Here is a 21,726-nt window from a genome sequence, read left to right on the forward strand (position 1 = left end):
GCATGCTCTCGAGGGAAGGAACTTTCTGGGACGATGAAAAGCTTCGGCAGGAGTGTGGGCACAATCGTAGGTACGTTTGTCAACAATAAACTCTACTTAAGAGCCTGTATTTCACAACATGAAAATTATTCCTCAGTTAAAAAAAAACAAAACAAAAAGGGCTGGTCTGGGTGGCTCAGTCGGTTAAGCACCCACCTTTGGCTCAGGTCATGATCTCACGGTTCATGAGAGCCCCACATCTGGCTCTGTGCTGACAGCCTGGAACTGGAGCCTGCTTCGGATTCTGTGTCTCCCTCTCTCTCTGCCCGTCCCCAGCTCGCACTCTCTCAAAAACAAATAAACGTTAAAAAAAAAAATTGTTTTTTAAAAGGGGGGGCTGGTGAGGCGTGCTGACAGTGGGGCAGGCTGTGTGTGCCTAGGGGCAGGGAACACACGGGAACTCTGTACTGGCTGCTTAACACTGCTGTGAACCTAAAACCATTCTAAAATTGTTACATCTATTAAAAAGGGAAAAAGAAGAGAGAAAGAAAGGTGGGGGAGGAAGAAGGCATGCCTGAAGAACACAAATCTTCATCGGCTATCAAGGCGGCCTGCTGGGTGGGGGGCTGACCATGGGGCCGCACAGGAGGGTCCACTGTCACCTGTGGTGGGGGAGCCCAGCACCCTCCTCTATGCTCAGCTCTCTCTAGATATCAGGGATGTCCCTTCCTCCCTCCTTGCACTGCCATATTTGGGCTCCTGTGAGCCTCGAATGCATAAACCTGTAACAACGAATTAAGACTGAAACACAGGTTACAAGGTCTCTTAATACAACATAAGCACACTGCTTGATCTATGACCTATAGACATTTATCACACAACTGTCACTTGGGGTTATTTTCCTGAGGATTACTTTTTAAATTTTGGGTGCAGGGTTTTAACACTAGTCACAGACTCTAAGAGTTTTAACACAATTTGACATCATGCATTGAGAAATAATGCCTTCGCTTCAGGATATTATTTCTGTACCAAAAAATAATTTTTTTTAAAAAGTACACTTCAACAGGAGGGAATAATGGCCAAAAATAAGAGCTGAATATTTCCAAATTTTATGATAGCCCTGGGCTCACAGAGCCAAGAAGCTCCATGAACCTCAAGCATAAAAATCTTAAAGAAAACTACACTAAGGTACACCATGATCAAATTGCTTTAAAAAAAAAAATCCTAATAAAAAAAATCCTAAGGGGGAGGAAACAAAGATAAGAATGACAGATTTCTTATCAAAACCTATGCATACCAGAAAACACTAAAGCCACTCTTTCAAAAAGCCTAAAAAATATATAAAATCTAGATTTTTATGCCCACTGAAATTCTTCCCAACTCATTCTGAGAGCTGTGTTACCTGTTCCTAAAACCAAAGAAAGACACTGCTAGAAGATAAAATTACAAATACCCAACATGCACGAAAAAATTGTTAATAAAACATTAGTATGTCAAATCCAGTAATATGGAAAAGCCATAATACGTTACAACCATATACATATATCCTGGTAAAGTTGGGTTAATGACTGAAATCAATTTATGAAAGTCATCTTAGCAGAGTAAACGAAAAATAAGACCACACGACCATCTCAGTAGAAGCAAAAAAGTGCCTGAAAAGATCCAACATCCATGGCTGGTACAAGGAGGCCCACCGTTTCAGGGCTGCCCGTCACCTGCCACTCTGCCTCCCAGACACGGCCCGGCCCAGCTCATCTCCCTCTACTTTCCATTCAAGCCACCTAGCCTGGGATCCATCTGTCCACCTTGGTCTATTTCACTCCTTCCCTTAAAAATGTAGCCAGGGTCCCTAAGAAAAGGAAAGACGCCTACCAACAGCTCACTAAATCTCAGCAACATCTGCCTCTCCTGATCCTGGGTGCCGTCCTGGCCTTGCTGGTCACCAATGAAAGACACGACCAGCCATTTTACACAGGACGCCAACAGAGTCCTTCTCCAGGCACGCAGCTCTTCTGCCGACCCGTCCAGGACTGCAGACACAGAGTCGGCCACGCTCCAGCTGCAACAGACAAAAGGCACAAAGTCACAGGGATGGCCTAAATCCCTCCAGCTTAAGCGTTACCACCATTACACTGGGCACCTGGGACTGGTGCCCTGAGTCCCCTGCCCCTACGACACCCAAAGACAGGAATCACAGGCCGCCCCTGCCTCCTTGCTCCAGCGTCACAGAGGTACCAGCATTTTTACAATTAGGGGAAACAATATTAGTGCACCAGAAAAAAAGATAACATTGTCCGGGCTTCGCCTAAATGAGACTATCTCAAAGTCAGCATTACTGACATCCTGAGTCAGATTCTTCTTTCTCGTGGGGGAGAAGACGGGACCGTCCTACGCGTAAGGTATTTAGCAGTACCCCTGGCTTCCACCCTCTAGATACCCGAAGCAACCACCCCTCACTCACATCACGATGATAAAAAAAAATGTCAGATGTTGGCAACAGTCCTCTGGAGGTGGCAAAATCAGCCCTAGATAAGAACCGCCGCTCTCAGGGAATCAGAACCAACATCCGCTTATGGAGACGCGCTCGCTCCAGGCAGGATGGCCGGAGGCAGACTTCTTGTAGGAAGTGCCTTCTCCCCGAACGAGCAGGGAAGCCATTTCTCACTAGTTTATGTAAAAACTACAGGGAAAAGTGAAGCGGGGAGAGGAACAATCTAAGCCTTCATACCTCTCGTGCCTGCCTGGGGTCTGAAGCAGGCTAGGCAAATGGTCCATGAGGATACCAAGGTCCTTGGCTCTTGCAAACGGGACCAGCTGGGCCAGGACCTCGTGATGCAGCCCAGACCCTGGGGGCCCATCCGCACTGAGAAGCCTGGTCTGTAGCTGCCTCCACAGAGCTTTCCTCAAGACGGGAATGACAGCAGAGGACACTAGGCAGAGACAAAAAGGACAGTCACACACCACGCTGTGCTGGAGTTAGCGTGCAGCAGCTCACAGAGCCCGTGGCTAACCCTGAGGCATCTTGTGACGGGGAGAGGTCACGCTCGCACCTTGATGTTGGCCAGGGCGGGAGTGCTGATGCTGTGCAAAGTGGCAAACACAAGGGCCGGCAGGTTAGACGCTGACCAGCACAACACACAGGTCACCTGGTCAGTCAATGCTCTGACGCTGGGCCCCGAGCACAGCGCCTGGCTCGATGCTGGTAACGAGCGCGTGAGTACCAAAGCCCTGAACTCGCTCGGGGTTCGTGCCTCGAGGACACGGGAGCTGGAGAGGCACGTGAGCAGCGGTGCACCAAGAACCGCTGACTCACCTGAAACTCTACGGGTGGAGCGAAAGGGCTGAGCCCGAGCTGCCCGGACTCAGGGTAAATTCATGGACGCTTGGGGGGGGGGGGGGGGGGGGGCCAATGGGGTGGGACAAGGACGGCCATCCCGAACGCCTCCTCTGGCCCCGGTGCGGCTCCCTCCTTGACCCACCCCTGCCCCCTTCCTGTGGGGAGCTCAGGGTGGGCAGGAGCGTGGGGGCGGCACCTCAAGCCACAGGCCCAGACAGGGGAGGGGTGGCGAGCGAGAATCTCCCCGTTTTCTCAGTGTCCAGAGGCAGGTCAGTCAGCGGCTGAAGGAGCAACAGAACTACACCACAGCCTAAACGTGGACGTTCCAGGCGCAGCAACGGATCTGCTGCTCCCACCTCCCCATCCTCGGACTTGACGCCTCCAGCTGCCCGACGTCACCGGTTCCCGTACCTCCCGCCGGGCGTGTGAAGCATCCCCACGTCCTGCACCGGAGGTACACGTGGACGAGGGGGAGGAAGTCGTCGAGGCCTTCCTGGAGGCAGAGTCCCGAGCCGGGCCGCCCGCACCACAGCTCAAACCGCAGCAGGTGGGTGGAGCTCAGCCGCACGAGTAGGGCGGCGGTGCTCAGGGCCGCCTGCGTCCGCCGGGCCAGGCAGTAGTCCAGCACGTCGACCCCGACCACGGGGACCAGCACGGGCTCTCTCCGTAGAGTGTGGAGAAACACGGCGTCCAGCTCGTCCACAGCCAACGTGGGGAGCAAAGCCCCCAGGCCTTTCACAAACTCAGAGGCCCAAAGGAGCTCGCTGCTCTGCAGCTGATCCTGGGGGCTGCGGGTCAACAGCTGGACCAGGGTCTTGCCGAGAGCGTTCAGGTGTCTCTCCTTCCCGGGGGACTTCAGGGGTCCCGGGGCCACCAGCTGGGCCTCGGGCAGGCTCAGCAAAGCCAGGGTGACCTCACGGAGCTGGGCGCCCTCCATGTACGGATGCAGCTCCCGCAGGGCCTCCAGCTGCGGGAGGGTCTCTGCCCGAGACGCGGCCCGGCCCGCCCTCCTGTTCTGCAGCTCGTTCAACACGCTCCGGGTGATGGCCTCCGAGTACCCGGCCAGGAGGCCCAGCTGACGGATGCTCCGGAGGATCGGGGCGCTCGCCAGCAGCAGCTGCAGGACCCCCGCACTGAGCTGGGCCGCCAGGAGCTTCACGAGGATGGGGCTGAGGGCGTGCGGAGGGAGGGCCCGTCGCTCCAGGGCCAGGTACCAGCCCTCCAGCGTGGGATGTCTGAGGATGGCCACCAGCACCTCCTCCAGCGTCTGAAATATGGCAACAAGGCAGACCTCGCTCGCGGCCCAGGGCCAGCGGGGAGTAGGATGAAGGGCAGGGAGGAGCATTCCTAAGCCACCCCATCCCCCGGCCCGAGTTCTGATGCCCTTCTCGGGGGTGCCCCGCAGCACCCCAATCTGAGCCCATCACAGCTGTAACCCGACTACAGCACACCCCCTCCCCGGGGCGACTGTGACGGCTCGACCGTGACTTGGCAGGGGCCCCACCCACACTGGCACGTGTCTGAGGAGTTCAGCTTGAGTGAATTTACTGCACAGTGAAACTGCTCTCCAGTCCCTCTGGACAGGGGACGGGCTGTTTAGGAAAGCCGAAATGTGATGAAGGCCAGTCATCTGGACTCTGCTCAGCAGCCCTGCCCTCCAGCATCAATCTGACTGGAGGGACATGGGGATCTCCCGTCAACCGGAGCGGCGTGATCACGGTTTGGGAGAGACCCCGCGCCTGGAACAGCAGATGGGGACACGGCTGCAAGACCACGGTCTGGAACTAAAGGTCACGTTCCAGGAGGCTGAGCCTTGAGTGACCCCTGGGGAACTCGCTCGGACCCAGCACTGGGTTTAAACCACCGAGCACAAAGCAGTGAGCAGCCTGGCCGGGTTAGGGAATGATCTTTGTAAGCAGCCTAGCGGAACAGGGTTCCGAGCCAACAAAGTGCCAACAACAGTCCCCGAGGACGGGAAGACGCTGTCCTTCCTCCTTCACTCATCAAGGAAGGAAAGAGGAATCCATCACACCTTTCAACAGAGCTGCGCCTGTTAAAAACGGAAAAGCGTGGGGCGCCTGGGTGGCTCAGTCGGTTAAGCATCCGACTTCGGCTCAGGTCATGATCTCGCGGTCCGTGAGTTCAAGCCCCGTGTCGGGCTCTGGGCTGCCCGCTCAGAGCCTGGAGCCTGTTTCAGATTCTGTGTCTCCCTCTCTCTCTGACCCTCCCCCATTCATGCTGTCTCTCCCTGTCTCAAAAATAAAATAAACGTTAAAAAAAAAAAAAAACACAAAAAAACCAGAAAAGCGTGATTTCATGTTAGCACCACCCTGCCCCTGTCAAACGGCTCATAGGTGGTCCTGCCGTCCCAGCCACCTCCCGGGAAGTCAACCTGGAGATCAAAGGAAGGAGGCCGTCGTTAGACTGTGAGATGAGGAACTTGTTTTCGGGTGAGATGCCGACTGAGAGAGAAGGGTTCACCCTGGCCCCAGCCCCACGGAGGCCGCACAAGGTTAACAGCAGGACAAAGGACCCTTCTCCGAGCTGCAAGTTCCCAGCGTGTATTTGCTGGGACGAGCCGCACCCACTGCCCAGCCTTTATTCGGCACAGGCTGCAACTGTTCAAAAGAAAAACATTCCTCCTGGGTTTCTCAAGATGTTCACGTCTCCCGTGTAAGGAGAGGGGAAACAAGCTGCAGGGAGGGTGAGCGGGAGCAGGGAAGCGACTGGAAAGAGAAACGCCCACTGGCACTATGCTCATCTGTGGGTGTGGGGGTCACGGATGGCTCGCGGCGCCTCCTCTACGCTGCGTTTCCTCGTTTACCTGCGATGAACACGTACTTGTCTAGGGCCAGAAGCAGAGGGAAAGCCAGGGTCCGAGACTCTACAGGAGAAGGCTAATAGGAAGGAGCCCCACGGAAGGAGGGCAGCGGTACCTTGTCGCTGGCCAGCGCCAGCGAGGCCACGGACTCCACGTCCAAAAAGAGGTCGGATTCAGCCCGGGCGGACTCGCATTTCTGCCGGTTCTGCGCGTCCAGCTGCACACAGTGGACGACCAGGCGCCTGAGGAGGTCCAAGAGGAGCCGCAGGACGGGGGGCCCTGCGCTTCGGCCCAGCTGTGAGGATGAGAGCCACACACACGAGAGCTCAGGCCAGGGAAGGGCTCCCAGTCGCCGCGACAGTGACCGAGTCCCTCCGCGACCAGAAGGTGCCGTGTTCCCAGAAACAAGGACTGAGGAGGGAGGCAGGCCGGCGCGGCCGGTCCTTACAAAACCCCAACAACCTCAAGGTCCTTTCTCAGGAAGAAGGGCGCCCTCAACCTTCATGAAGGAACCGGGTTTATTTATTTTTTTTTTTTTAAAGAGAAGAAAGCCAATGTTCTCTCTTCTCAGTTTTCTTTCTTTCTTTTTTTTTTTTTTTTTTCAACATTTTTTTTAAATTTATTTTTGGGACAGAGAGAGACAGAGCATGAACGGGGGAGGGGCAGAGAGAGAGGGAGACACAGAATCGGAAACAGGCTCCAGGCTCCGAGCCATCAGCTCAGAGCCTGACGCGGGGCTCGAACTCACGGACCGGACCGCGAGATCGTGACCTGGCTGAAGTCGGACGCTTAACCGACTGCGCCACCCAGGCGCCCCGGAACCGGGTTTATTTTGACCAAGATGAGGAAAACGCCAACTAAAACTCTGTAAACCACACCGGAGACAGAAAGCTCACCAACAAACTAGTAAACTAACGCTTCTGAGAGAGGCAGCATCTGGCCGCGCACCGGTCCAGTCTGCCGTGGGAGGGGCCCTGGCCCGACTGACAGCTGCCCCAGCAACAGAGGTCGGCCATGCTGTCTGCGCCTGCTGAAGGTCCAGAATCTGCAAGTGAGGCCCGCAGAAAACGGGTGCCGCAGCCGCCTCTGCACGTCTCCTCCGGGAGGGGGAGCAGCCCGGCACAGAGGGGCGGTGAACCAGCAGCCCAGGCTCCCAGCTGTGGGGAAGCGGCGGGGGCGGGGAGGAACCTCCGTGGCCCTGCGTGTGTCACATCGCTAAGTCCCCGTGTGTGCCATGGGGTGACGGCGAGACTCCAATACTCTCGACACAGTCGCTGGGTCTGGACTCGAATGACAGGCGGCCACCCTGCAGGCAGAGACGTGGGAGCACGCAGGGGCTGTGGGCCCCAGGGGGGAGCAGCGCTCACCTGGCCAAAGGTCTCCACGGTGCTCCTGATGTAGAGCAGCAGGTGCTTCGCCGAGCGCAGGACCTGGTGCACCGGGAGGTGCGGGAGGGCGGCCTGCAGCCGCGCCTGAACCTGCTCGTCCAGGAGCGCGCCCTCGCTCTCGTAGGCCCTCTGCAACAGGGCGGAGAAGGAGGAGGCCGGAGGACCCTGGGGGGCGAGACTGCCCGGCGTCTGAAAGGGCTTGGGAAGGCAGCAAAAGCCCGGGCAGAAGGAAAGAAAAACCACCACAGATGAACAGGGTGCACAGTCTGCTAAAAAAGGTACAGGGTGGCGTTCATGACAAGGGGACGTTTCACAATTGTGTCCTCAAACTTAAAAATATGTGCCTGCCCGGCATTTTATTTAAAGAAGTTAAGCCCAATGTTTTCAGTCACACATCCGTTCCCAGAGTGCGTGAACACGAAGGCACTGGATCAGGAAGGTGCCCACATACCGAGAACAGACGCCGCAGGCCGGAGCCATGAGGGGCGCTCACTTGACTCTGAGGAGTCACTGTGACTAATCACTGCAAATCCTGTAAAGGAGCCAGCTCAGCAAGCTCTTTGCCTTCCAAAGGCCCTTGCCAGGAGCCTTGGTCGGACTATCTTGTTGGGAGAAATACAAGTCAGTGGACAGAATGAAAAGAAATTTCTGGAACTCTACCTCAAACTGAAGTTGTTAATTTCTTCTACGATAACTGCCAAACTGCCTTCGTTACTGACCCCACGTGCCTTTTATTACCGTATCTCCACAAACACTCCACTTTCTAAAGCCAACAAAACCAGGTCACAAGGCCTGGAGACACAGCAGGTCTCCGGGTAGGGTCCCTGGACCAATCAGCAGGGTCGCCCGGGACCGGGTGAGAAAGGCCAATCTCCAGGCCTGCTGCGGACACGCTTAGCCAAACCCACTCAGGGTGGGGCTCAGTGACCATGTCTGAACAAGCCGCCAGGGGACCGATGTCCCCTCCAGGGTGAGAAGCACTGCTGTGACCTACCCACCAGAGAGTGGACACCTTCCTTCGAGTACCCGTGAGACACAGCACTGACCTGCTAAGCTCTGAACGGCTACATCCGATTCTGAACCACAGCTGAGCCTGCAGGGGAAGGTAGCAGAGGCCGGGCAGGACTGCCTGAGCCGAATCCTGACCACCACCACCCTCCCCCACCACTGCTGCCTAGTGGTGGAATGCCTATGCCTCAGTTTCCCCATAAGTGTAATGAGCACAGCAGGTCCTAACCTTCCTCCCAGACGTGCCATAAGGATTAAATGCCTTGGTACCAGGCCCTGACGAACGGGAAATGTGCCCTCAACAGAAGCGTCTGCCACAAGTTATCACAAGACAAAGAGGTCCCCAGCCGCCTGCTTTTTCACAAACAGCTAACACTTGTGAATGAATACACAAAAGGCACACCACAAAGTTAACCTCTCCCACCCCCAGCCCCCAACATTTGTATATACCCTGGTGCTGGAGCCAGATGAGCAGGACCCCGTTACAGGTAGGTAGCCCCCACGTAAAGAACGTTCTTTCTTTGCTTCCATTTTCCCAGTCTTCACAGACTGGAGACTGCCGGGGGCCACCAGCGGCCCCCTCGCCCAGCGGAGCACGCGGAGCCCAGGGGCAGGCTGAGGCCCGCTAAAGGAGGCTAGGACCCAGGCACGCCACATCGCTCGGTGAGGAGACCAGAAAAAGCAACCTCCCTCCCGCCCCAAAGCTGGCACGGTGACTAGGCAATCCCGCAGCCAACGGAAACTGCAATTCTGCTGCACCACTGAGCCATCTGTGCCCCCGTCACACCAGCTAAGCAGCAGTGAGGCCACGAGGCTTCCTCTCCCGCCCGGGGAAAGCACAAGGCTAACAGGTTTCTCCCTGCAGGCTGCACAGCGGTAAGACTACGCCGTTGGGGCACAGCAGGTGCGGCCCACGGAAGCTGTTGCGGGGTTTTCCAGGGAAAGGCCGGGTTTCCACGGGGGCGGTCACACCGTGGCTCACCAAGGCCTCGCGGACTGGCTCTGGGATCCAGCGGCTGTAGTACGTGTGGAACCGAGAGAGCTGGTGGCAGCAGGGTGGCACCGGAGGCTCCAACTTGTCATAAGCCTGAAGCAGCAGACACAGAGCCAGCGGGTCCCTCTGGGTGTGGAGAAGGTCTGTCAGCACCGCCGTCATATAAGCCACGATGCTCTCTCCTGCAAAGAAATGAGACTTGTGTGGGTGGCCCGCCGGGACCCTTCCGTGACCCGTCGATATCACCAACTCCCACAGGTATTCAAGATCCAGAAAAACACGCGCCAATTCCACAAGGGGTCACACAAACACACTGGAGGGCAGATGCTATCACCGCACGGCACACCAGGCTCCGTTTCACTAAACGTGTGACGCACAGTCAGGCTTCAGTTCCCAAGGCCTGGGAGTGGAGACCCAGGCACAGAAGAAGTGACACAAAAGCCATCTGGGGCCAAGACTTGCTTGGTGCTCACTAATCCATCTCTTGGTCCTTGGCACATGGGCTTCCCCCTGTGGTCAGGCTGGGACCATGTGGCTGATTCAGCCACTTCCAGGCCTGGCCAGAACAGCCTCTGCTTGACTGCGCGCTCCGTCTTCCTCTTCCATAGTGACCTTGGAAGCCGTATGTTGAAATGGTGCAGCTACAAGATGGGAGTGGCCTGGATCCCTGAGCTGCCTCCTTGAGGACAGTCACCCAAGAGAGCAACCACACCTGTACTGAACTATGACAAGGTCCAAAGAGAGACCTTTGCCCATTAAACCACTCTAAGTTGGGCCTTATTTGTTACCGCAGCAAAGCCTGAGCAGCCCTGACTAATTACACCATTGTGATCTATGAGTATTTCCTTGGCTCTAAGTTCCAGTAACTTCCAACAAGTATGAAGGACTCACACCCTAGCATGGTGAGGGCAAGAATAAGCTTTGAAGAGAAAACATCAGTGTTACAACAGGTGTCTGTGCAGCCATACAAAAAATGCATTATTATGGACTTATCCCTTAAATGGCCAATTTCCCAGAAGTCCACTAGCCTCTAGATTCTTATCCCAACATGCTTAGCTCTAAAGGCCAGGTGGCTATCACTCAGTGGGTCTGAACCTTGCTACCTCGGGTTCTCAGCAATTACTCCCAGAGCCTCTGGAATCACACCTCCTACCCCACAAAGACCCAGCTGGATGCACCCAGAATATCCCAACTATACACGGGTACCTGTTTCACTTTCCGTCCCAAGGAGCAACTTATTCCTAGCTTCCAGGGCCGCAGGGACCACCGCACTGAAGGGGAACGTGAGCAGGATCATGTCTTCGTTCAGTAAGAATCCAATTTCCTCATCTAAGCCTTCGCTGTCCTCCACCAGGACGTCCACCATGTCAAGAACATCTGAGACAGAAAAAGGACAGTCCAACTAAGGCCAGAGACACCGAAGGACCCCACTGCAAAGAGCTCCACAGGAAGGGATACATAAGGGAATGTCTGAGAAAAAAAGGAGGCATAAAAGCCAAACATCTCTGGGGGGAAAAGATTTAATATGAAGTTTGATTCTAAACACACAAGGACATCATCTATCAAATCTTAAGATCTCTGCCAGACGAAACACAGGATGTTTAGCTCATGTGATAATAATCTGAAGTTTCCTCAAGTGACCCTAAGAAGCCCCAAAACCTTAACCTGGATATTCAGGTGAACGAGTCAAAATCGGTGAAGCAAAATAGGGTCAGGGGCTGCAGCACAGACCAGAGTCCAGGTCTGGATTTCAAATCCTGAGTCTGCTATGTACTAGCTGTGTGAGCTTGAGTTAATTCCCTAATCTTTCTGGGCCTCGGCTGCATTATCACTGTATAAAATGAGGATGATGACATCTGCCACTTAGGGTGGCTCATGTGGTTCCAGGAGTTAGATCTGTAAAGAGCTAGGATCAGCACCTGGCACAGAGTAAACACTACACAAACAAAAATAACGCAGCAAATAGGCTCTGTGCCTACTCCCCCTTTGATGAGCAAAGAAGGCAATTTTCATTTCCGGAGTAGGCTGATCTTTAACTCAAAGAAACCGACACCTGCACTTGGCGTAAGATATTAACGCAATTCTCATTTTCATCACTGATCTGTCACGGTGGCTGGAGCTTCAGAAGCCCGAAGAGCATAGAGGCAATGGCGCCTACCATCGATGTGGGAGACCGGAATGCTGACATCATCAGCCTCCTGCTTCGTCCCCGCGGCCTGCAGTGTGCTGGCTTCCTGGACAAAGTCAGATGCTTTGTCTGTGTAGGAATAGGGATTCGCCACCAACGTCAGTAAAACCTGGGTGTTGAAGAGCCAAGCAGAAAACACTTAGGCGGTCACAAATGAAATGGAAAAAAAAAAAAGCCAAAAAAAAAGTCACCAGTAATACAAAGGGAAGAGCTAAAATGTTAATAGTCCCCAATAAGAACAATTTTTCTGCCAAGTTTCTTTTTAACTTTTTGTTACAGAATTAAAAAATATTTCCTTTTGGTTTAAACCACCGCTTTGAATATTGCTCTAAGCACACCACTATTCTCTTGGTGCAAAAACAAATCCCCAAAAGGAAATTACACGGTACACAGTAATAGAGTCCCATTTTACAGATTCTAAAACTGAGCAGATTCTGACATCTCAGCAGGAATTAGGAAGGAAGCCAGAAACACAGGGCTTCTGGCACTGGCACCAGTGCACCAAAAATGCCTTTGTCACGCTAAAGACCACGTGGCACATTTACTAACAGGCTCCTTCACACTGGAAATAGGTGCTTACGCGTTCCAAAAACTGAATCACGGTTTCTCTCTTCTCTTCCACGGTGTCATGTAAGTGCTCCAGCCACAGCTCCAGCTCCTTCCAGGTGTGCTCAAACACCCCCGTGTCCCGAAGAATCTGTCAGGAAGCAGACCCGGGGCAGGGCGTCAGGACAGAGCCAGCGCCCCGTGGAGACAAAGCAGCACAGCACAGAGGGGGTCAAAGTCTCATCTGCAGTTTTACTCCAAAAGCCACTCTTTCACAACAGCACTCCCAGACTTGAGGGAAACGAGGAAAAGAGACCATTCTGAGCTCTATTAAAGACCACATAATCCTTGGTCTTGCTGCTTACTCCTTTCCTTCAACTCCTAAACAATAAAAAGATTAAAAAAAAAAAAAACAGGGGCGCCTGGGTGGCGCAGTCGGTTGAGCGTCTGACTTCAGCCAGGTCACGATCTCGCGGTCCGTGAGTTCGAGCCCCGCGTCAGGCTCTGGGCCGATGGCTCGGAGCCTGGAGCCTGTTTCCGATTCTGTGTCTCCCTCTCTCTCTGCCCCTCCCCCGTTCATGCTCTGTCTCTCTCTGTCCCAAAAATAAATTAAAAACGTTGAAAAAAAAAAAATTAAAAAAAAACCAAAAAAAACAAAAAACCCAGCTGCTGCTTCAGAGGCTGATTTTTATAGCTGGATTTCCACAACCAGGTAAACGAGCATGACTCGGCCCCTCACAGCCCCCAACCGTCAGCTTGCGTGACGTTCTCCAAGGTAACAAACCAGTCATGTCACGTCACCTCAGTGCGGCCCCCCGAGCCTCAGACCCGGGACAAGAAGCAGCGGTGTTTCTAAGAGAATGGAATGTGTTAAGAGGCAGGACCTTGAGCCAACACCATTAAATGATGTCCCCAAATGGCCTGGTGGCACAGACTCCCACGGCACGAGCCCCAACAGCGCACCGAAGAGTGACCCGACGGTGCCAAGCCCACCTACGTGCACTAAGCGAACACGCAATCAGGCCTGGGTCAAGTGCACGCCTACAGGGAAACGGCAGCTTGTAAAGGTCAAGGCTGAGATGTTCATGCTCTTCGAGCAGCTCAGGTGAGGAGGTTATATCAATGCTGCAAAGATAAAAATCCCTGCACCCCGCAAACAACGAACGTGCCGTCTGTTGCATCTGTAGCACCCAAGACATTTGCTGGGGGGCGGAAACGAGATTTCCTACGGTGACGTCCAGACCGGGGGGCAGTAGCCCTATAGAGTGAGGGTCGCGTGTGAGAAAGAGAAGCTAACAGCCCAACTCCCCGTTCCCTTCCAGCGACTGTGAGGGTACCTGTGCTGCGGGTGACGAAGGAGGTCAGAAAGGCTGAGCCCCTGGAGAAGGCGGAGTCTGGACAGGTGCGGAAAGGCACCGCCCATTCAACAGTTCCCCGGAGGGCCGGAAACCAGACACGTTACTGAGCCTACCATGTGCTGGGCCTGATCTACTGCTTGATCTCACGTGCGCCCTCCTTTGCAGCCCCACCGTTTCATCCTTCCCGTTCATCTGGGAAGACAACGTTCAGAGAGGTTGGGTCATCTGCCTAATGCCATCCAGGAAGAAGCAGGACTGGGAGTCAAATCCAGGAACAAGACTTCAGAGCCCATGTTCTCCACTTCACCGTGCTGCCTCGGGAACGTAGCTAAGTTTAGACATGATAAATTAAAACTGCCTTAAAACCTCCGAGTTTTAAATTTACAGAAGCCCTGAAGCTTCCTGAATTCGACAGCTGTTTACAAAGCACCTTCTGTAATGAAGACTGTGAAAACGCTTCCCAGAACTAGGAATGGGTAGGGAACATTCACCTTTGTGATCAGAAGTTTGGTGGATGACTTGAGCTGTAGATGGCTACTGGTCACGAACATTTTCATCAGCAAGTAAAACACAGATCGTTCTCCTCCAATAATTTCTGCCTCTGGGCCTTCCTGGAGTTTGAACAGTAACAGATGATAAACATTACACAGGTCACGGATATACACGGAGCCCAGTATGGCTCCAGGCCTCTTATCTCATTTTAACTACAACTCGGCAACACGGCTGGGATTTTACACGAGGCGGCTCAGAGGCCAGGCGCTCAACCAAAGCCCCAACAGCAGCTGGGTAATTGTATTTGCTGCATTTCAGCAAGATGCGGGTGCCGACAGAGTCGATCCCTCATACGTAATTTAGCTTCTCACAAAGGCTTGTGAGCTTTGAACATACGTCTCAGAGTTCATGGAGCTCCAGATCCCCCGCCCAAACGCCACCAAGGCTGTGTTTGGCTGGCGTCCCCGCAGCCCCCGGCAATGAGGGTGACCCCGAACATGGGAAGTGCTGGTGTTCATAAAGCCCAGCAGACTTCATCTTATAAGCAGAAGGTGGGGCACAGAATATAAATTAATATTTTTTATACCAGTTCTTTCAAAGTTAAGAGGCCTCCCTCTGTTCACTTCCCAAATGAATCACCAGGATCCCACTGGCCCTGTTCAGCTGCTCAATGGCTCCCCGGGCTGGTCATCTCTCTGGGGTCTGTGGCAATGGCCTCATGGTGGGTACAGAGGTTGAGAGCAGGGCCGTGGGCAACACTGCCCACGGCCAACCCTGGATCCTCCAGTTACAGCCGGCACACTGCAAGGGTGTCCGTACTACTCTGTGCCCCGGCTGCCTCTTTAAGTGGTGGTAAAGGCGCGGATGCACAGGGCACATGTGTCAACCCTCAACTACGACACAGGTGAACCTCAGGAGAGGACCTGGGGGAACATGCACAGATGCCAGTGCTCCCACATTCTCATGCTTTTCTGGAAATATGCCATGTAAAAATACCTACATACTTTTCTATGCTACTGGTTCTATAAAACTGAAAAAAACCTTTTTTTAATTTAGTTTTCAGAGAGAGAGAGAGAAGAAGAGAGAGAGAATGAGTGGGGGAAGGGCAGAGAGAGAGGGAGACACAGAATCCGAAGCTGGCCCCAGGCTCTGAGCTGTCAGCACAGAGCCCCGTGTGGGGCTTGAACCCACAAACCGTGAGATCATAACCTGAGCCGAAGTCAGACACTTAACTGACTGAGCCACCCAGGCACCGTGGTTCCATAAAATTTTAAATAAGATCTAAGTCGCTGAAAAAAATCACCATCAGAGCTACTAAGAAACACACTTAGTGCTTAATTTTGCCTGGTCATTTTTTCCTCCTTGGATAGAAATGATAGAGCGTCCTGTCCCTAAACACACAGGTAAGTGTCTGCTGCAGCCTGAGTTGCCTTCACGAGTCAGCATTATATTCTCCAGAAGGTCCTAGAAGACGTTATGACAGGCAGAAAAAAATTCCAGCAATCTTTACTGGTTTTTGCACCAGCCTTGGTCCTCTCCCGGCTTGGTATCTATTTCCGTCTCTGTCTTAAGTTCTTCCAGGATGAGGACAAACGAAGAGGAGTTATTTTGTATTTCAAAACGTATCTATTTCTGAAAAGGTTTTAAAATGACAAACAAAATATAAAGTAATCAAGGTAAAACAAACAAAACAAAACCCCTCCCAATACCCACCAACAATATTGTTTCAGTAAGGACACACTCAACATCCTATTTTGCAAAAGCAAACAGACTCACAGGCCTCCTGGTTCATGAATCAGAACCTGGCCTCTGCTCTAGATGCGTCTAAGAGGGAAACCGCGCATGTCTTCTGTATAACCAACTGTCGGGTTCTGATCCAGTTAGAAACTCCCAGGCCAAAACATGCCCGGGAGTTAGTTAACAGACGCAGAAGCTGTCCGCTTCCTACCTGTGCCTTTAACCACAAGAACTTGCTGGCGGGCAGCTCCAGAGCCACCTTCAGGATGTGGTGCTGCAGAAGGGGAGGCACCTCCTCTCGAAGGCCCTGCTCGGAGATGACTCCTGTGGCAGAAAGAGGGAAACAGACCAGAAGTCATGTGCAGGGGGGCGCCCAGCAAGGCCGCCCCTGGCCACGGGGGCCAGATAAGGAGCTCCAGCTGTAGAAATAAGAAGGGGGCTTGGGGGCTCTCTCCTCTCCTCTGCCCAGATGCGCCCCACCTGGCACAACCTCCCCTCCTGTGGTCTATCCAAATCTTCAGCAAAAAGCCCTAACTCCACTTGCCCAGAACAGCCCCTTGGCCTGAAGTGACCTCTCCCTACAGCGTGAGGCCCACACCTCTCGCTGCCTGCTGGGTGCAGTCTCTCATTAACATCGTCTCGGGCGAGAGGCGCCGCCTTGCTCCCCAGACCACAGACGTTTTGTGAACAGACTGCGGCCATGCGAGCCCAAGACCGCGTCCTCATCCGCTGGCCTGATTTCTGGATTTCCCTTTGCTTGGGAATGACACAGTGCTAGTAAATTTCGTACTCTCACAGCAAAAAGAACCTTTCGCCTTCCAACGATTAAGAAGTTAATTATAGCTTTTCAGTGGAACCGTCCCAATAGCTTATATAAACCCCAGGAATGACGCTTCTGCAAGTTTTCCTCCGTGGGCCCAATTATGAAGTTATTAGACACACTTTTCCATCAAGGAAACGTGACCAGACAAGCATAACGTTACTTTTACAAGATGTGGTTTGAACCTGACTCACTGGGTAAACCATGAGTAACTACGTCCAAAGTGCCTCTGCGGGAACGGGACATCCCTTCTAAGGGGCTCTCGTTTCTGCACCCCTGCTCCTTTGAAGAGGGGCTTTAGCGTTAATGCACACAATCTGATTTGTCACTTATCTAAGGCAGAAACCTCTGGCAGCCTGGCTTCTCCCTGCTGTGCCCACTGCCGCTAAACGTTCATCCGATATTTACTTAAGGACAACTGGCGATTTAAAAAACATTAGTGCAAATAAAAATAACCAGTCAGGTGGATCGTGTGCACCAGCCAAACTGCCCACCGGCCTCCCGGGCCTCAGCTCCGGGGGCTCAGCTCCAGTTCACAAGCGTTTCCTTCATCCCCGCTGGCAGAAAGAGCAGAGGGGCCCCCACCGTCCTGAGATGCACCTTTCAGGAGCTTGCTGAAGTCGAAGTTGTACTGCAGGACCACGTGTGGGACCACCTTCTGGTACAGGCATATGACCTGGAGCAGAACAGCCTTCAGAAGAATGGTTTCCGCATCATCTGAACCAAGATAAAACACCTTAAATCAGGAAACACAGTCGGTCTCTGTCCTTAGTCAGCAGGTGGTATGGCCACAGGCAGAGGCTGCGGACGGATCCCCACAGAGTCTATGTGGGAACAGTCAAGCCTATTCAAACAGACTGGGTGTAAGTCCTCATTTCGGGGCTGTAACCTTGGACAGGTTAAAGCGACTGTCTCTCTGTGTGTCAGCGCCTTCGTGTGAACAACGGGGACTAAACAGGATATAGACAGAAGGTACAAAGCCCACTGCCCGGCAGGCCAACAGCAAGGTCTGTATCAATGTATCTCGTTACTGGGGGCGGGGGGAGGACCGTGAAGCCCACCTCTGCCTGCACAGCCAAAGAGAGGCCCCCATGGAAAGGCCAGAGCACACGGTGCCCATCGCTCAAATCTTTAGAGAGTCACGGTGCTTGTGTAAAGCCTGGGCACATTTGCAACAGATGCCTCCAAAGCCCCTATAGGCTGGAGGGGTCCCTGGCTGCCTGTGTCACCTCTGTCTGCAAAGAGCAGGGCCCCACCCAGCCCTCACCGCACTGGGGAGCCACGCAGGCAGCAAGAGTCTGGATGCCCCTTTTCTTTCCTTTCTCATCATCCTGTTTTGTCTCCTGCTTTCGAAGTGACTGCCAGACCCACACGATGGTGTTCAGGTCCGGTAAGACCTGAAAGGGAAAAGACAGTCACGTTAAACAAGAGAGAGACGCGGATGAAATGAATCCACTAAAAAGAAGCTAAACACAAAGGGAGGACACGAGCACACGTGGTGTGAGTGTGTACGAGATGGGACGTGGAGGGAGAACAGGCCGGCGCCCTGTGAGCTCTGCTTTGCGCTGTAATCCCCACGACTGTGTACAACAAGGACGTGGTTGAAAACACAAGCGCTGATAATTGTAACAAAGCTCTGAGGCCTCCTTCACCTGAGCCAAACACTAGAAACGAGGACATATGTCTGACGACGGGCCGGGGGCCGCGTCCATCATGACCTCGGCTCCTCTGGGGCAGGTACCCCGTCTGCAGATGACTGCCCTTCCTCACTCACCAGAACAGGCCTCCCAAGCCACCCCCTCGCCGTGGCCCTGGCCCTCGTGCGTGCGGCAGTGGGAGAGCACGTCAGCTTCTAGCGAGGAGCACCCCGACCCCTACGCTACATTTCGTTTCGCACCTGCCCTCTGTGCTCCTGGAGCTGCCTCTTCCACCTGGCGTGCTTACCTGTGACAGCTGTAAGGAAAGCCCCGGAAACTTCCCCGGAAAGGCCAAACCCAGCTCCCGCGCCTACCTTGCTCAGGGCTTCTCTGAAGAGGCGCACAAACTCTTCTATCGCCGCGGCCGTGTACACGCCTGATTCCTGCCACGTCTCTTTATTCAGGCAGTGCTCGATCGTTTTTAATGCTCTTTTCAAAATGACGGAAACAAGGGATAAGGCTGTGTGCTTCACTGATATGCTGTCCAACTGGGAAGAAAAAGAGCTAAATCCACACGTCTGTAGGCTGCACTGTGGACACAGATCTCCCAAGCCCCGGGTGTGGCTGGCTCTGGCCTCTCCGGGGGTCACTCCCAGGGAAGGCTGCGTGAGTTGGGTACCCTCGACGCCGTGAGAAGAGGTGGCCTGGGGACCCTGCCCCCTGGACCTGCCACAGATCTGACCTCAGCACCTGCTGAAGAGATGGCTACTAGAGTCTGAGAGTTACTCTCAATTTTGTCTCACTGTGTTTGGTAAGTCTTTTCCGACAGCCACTGACCTCATGTGGATTATCCACATCAAGAACAGCCACAATCTCACCAGCACCCACCCAGCCCCAACTAGCACTCGCTGTCAGGCGCGCAGGTGACAAGAAAAGGCACCACACACTTAGTAGGAAAAACCACCTCCAGGCTTGGGAAAGCGTGCAGCCCCCAAACATGGGCTCAGGTACCTTCATAAGGACAGCCAGGAAACTTCCGAATCCTCACTCGCTGCAGAGGTTGAACAGAATTCAAGAACCGGGGCGATTACCAGAACGAGGGTACCCCCGGGAGATGCCGTCTCAGGCCCGGCCCCGACCAACTCAGGCCCAGGGGCACCCCAGGGGCAGGACGGGCTGGGGCGAGCCAGCTGGGCCACAGCAGAGTGAGGGGCAGGGAGACACAAAACGGCTACCCGATGGGCTTTCAGTTTAACAACTACAACGCCCCATTCCCTCAGCGTTCCAGCGAGCTGGGGGTTCATTTTGTACGTGTGCTAAAGTAGCACTGCATTAGACACATGCTTCCAGCTGTTTCCCTGAAAGCCCCTTGAGATAAAACACTTTGTTTCCCCCACCAGACAGATGGGCAAGAGAGCAGGGTCCCAATTTTGACTGTTATGATTTGGCAACCAGAACAAAAGGCCTTTCGTTCTGGCCTCCCTGCTCCTCGCCCACAGCCCACTGCCAGCACAAACCCTGGACAGGCATCGAAAATGCTGAGCCCCAGGGCACCTGGGTAGCTCAGCCGGTTAAGCATCTGACTTCTGATTTCAGCTCAGGTCCCGACCTCACGGTCATGGGATCGAGCCCCACAATGGGCTTCATGCTGAGTGTGGAGCCTGCTTGGGACTCTCTCTCCCTCTCTCTCTGCCCTCCCCTGCTCACACGCTCTCCCTCTCTCTCTCAAAATAAGCATTTTTAAAAACAATGCTGAGCCCGGCTGCATATCCTAGGGGGTCCTCACCACTCTGTGCTGACCGCCCCCTCGCTGCCGGGGCCATCTCCTGCCTGTGTGGCCCACCCTGGCTGACCCTGGTCCCGCTGTGTCCACACCACAACCCAGCCTGCTAGAAGCGTGGGGACACTCGGCCTTCCCAGCTGAGTGCTGAGGAAGCTGGGTTTAGGAGGGGCTGGCAGGGCACGGGACCCACGTGTGCCGACAGCTCACAGCCGTTCGCTTGAGGTCACGGTGCTGTGGTGGGAGACACAGGAGTCCCTGAGAAGGTGGCTTCTGGAGGGACTCAGGGACTACCATCACGAAGGATACAGAATTTCACTTCTCCGTGCATATGTCCTGTCAAAATGCCCGACACAGCTCATCCTCAAAGTAAATGTTCCCCAGAAATCTTAATGCTTCTTCACTTAAACCACAAGAGACAGGATTTGCCAGGCAAATTTCAGTCCTACCCCTTCCACAAACACTGAGCTAACACTTTCATACGTGACACTGGGCTGTAGCTGAACACACTTCCCTTCCTCTGAGTCTAACAGGCTCCCACCCTCAGGCGAGCGCAGAGCCATGCAGGGGTCCATGGTCCTGGCTGTGCTGGAGCAGGAAGATCCCCTGGCCAGAACGTGCCTTGGGCTCCAGGGGCCCTTGTCCAGGTGAGTGGAAACATGGAAAGCCTGAGGCTCACTGACAAAATACCAGCCGCTGAATCCAGGCAGACGTTCTCGAAACAATCCCCAGCATGGCCAGTGCAGTGAACAGAAAGTTCTAGAAGAAAGCTGACCACTTACATTTAACGCCTGGGTGAACATCGTCTTATTGCACACCAGGGGCACGGTGGTCACCATCACCATTGCCAGGAGCCGAGGCAAGGGGATGAACTCTCTGGTCTGAAAGGCCCTGGAAACGTCTGGCTGGGCTTCATAGATCTACGACAAAGAGACGAGAGCATGAGCTGCTACAGGTTCCGTTGCAAACCAGGCCAACTGTAGGTACCCCACAGCGAAGCCAGTCCAATGCAGCAGTCCTAGTGACGGACATCCGGGGACTGCCAAGGAACAGGCTCCGGACGGTCAACCCCCAACTCTACTTGTCAGAGAAAAGTCAGGTCACGAGGCCTGAAGGCCGTGACCTTCAAAGCAGAGCTCTGCCTGTGGCCTGGGGAGCCTCTTAAAACCTCTGATGGCGAGGAAGTCACCGCTGGAAGTAACAATCCAGCGCTACAATCCAATCTAAGCACTACTCACCGGCTGTGGCACCTGACACACCGTGTCATCTTTTTAACACTTCATGACGACCCTTTGGGGTAGGGACCTTGGACACTAACAGTAAAAAGCGTTCGTGGATGACAAAGCTGGATCTCAGTAAGATCCCGTAACTTCCCCCGGGGGCACCCGGCTAGGAAGCGGTGACGCGAGGGCTCGCACCCAGGCCGGCAAAGGCTGCGCACCTGCCCCCCCACCCCTCCCCGGGGAGGGCGGAACCAGAGCAGCCCCCAGCGGGGGTGGGGGTGGCCACGGGCCGCCCCTCCCCAACGTAAGGGGCGAACGGCCTCCTTCTCGCCCCAAGATCCACGTGGAGACCGCACGCGCTCAAGGAGAACGAAGCCAGCGTGGGCGAGAGCTTGTCTGGCAGGTAACCCGCGCCTGC

General features: G+C 54.1%; 1 protein-coding gene across 5 annotated transcripts in view; it reads right to left on the reverse strand.

Annotated features, from left to right (window-relative positions):
• The window catches only part of URB1 (URB1 ribosome biogenesis homolog), an 87,418-nt gene that overhangs the window by 40,867 nt on the left and 24,825 nt on the right, over nt 1–21,726 (reverse strand). For all 5 annotated transcript variants that reach the window (XR_009262309.1, XR_009262310.1, XM_058731873.1 and 2 more), the window contains 15 exons: nt 20,868–21,005; nt 18,680–18,853; nt 17,936–18,065; nt 17,269–17,385; nt 16,060–16,172; nt 14,111–14,230; nt 12,296–12,412; nt 11,686–11,824; nt 10,734–10,904; nt 9,516–9,709; nt 7,505–7,723; nt 6,253–6,432; nt 3,728–4,583; nt 2,708–2,909; nt 1,852–2,038 (listed from right to left, as the gene is read on the reverse strand). Coding sequence is in view for 3 of the 5 variants with exons in the window: in XM_058731873.1 (XP_058587856.1) it covers nt 1,852–2,038; nt 2,708–2,909; nt 3,728–4,583; nt 6,253–6,432; nt 7,505–7,723; nt 9,516–9,709; nt 10,734–10,904; nt 11,686–11,824; nt 12,296–12,412; nt 14,111–14,230; nt 16,060–16,172; nt 17,269–17,385; nt 17,936–18,065; nt 18,680–18,853; nt 20,868–21,005 (3,057 nt within the window). In the remaining 2 variants the exon portion in view is untranslated. The remainder of the gene's footprint in view (nt 1–1,851; nt 2,039–2,707; nt 2,910–3,727; nt 4,584–6,252; nt 6,433–7,504; nt 7,724–9,515; nt 9,710–10,733; nt 10,905–11,685; nt 11,825–12,295; nt 12,413–14,110; nt 14,231–16,059; nt 16,173–17,268; nt 17,386–17,935; nt 18,066–18,679; nt 18,854–20,867; nt 21,006–21,726) is intronic.

Source organism: Neofelis nebulosa, chromosome 5, assembly GCF_028018385.1.
Source record: "Neofelis nebulosa isolate mNeoNeb1 chromosome 5, mNeoNeb1.pri, whole genome shotgun sequence".
Classification (NCBI taxonomy): Eukaryota; Metazoa; Chordata; class Mammalia; order Carnivora; family Felidae; genus Neofelis; species Neofelis nebulosa.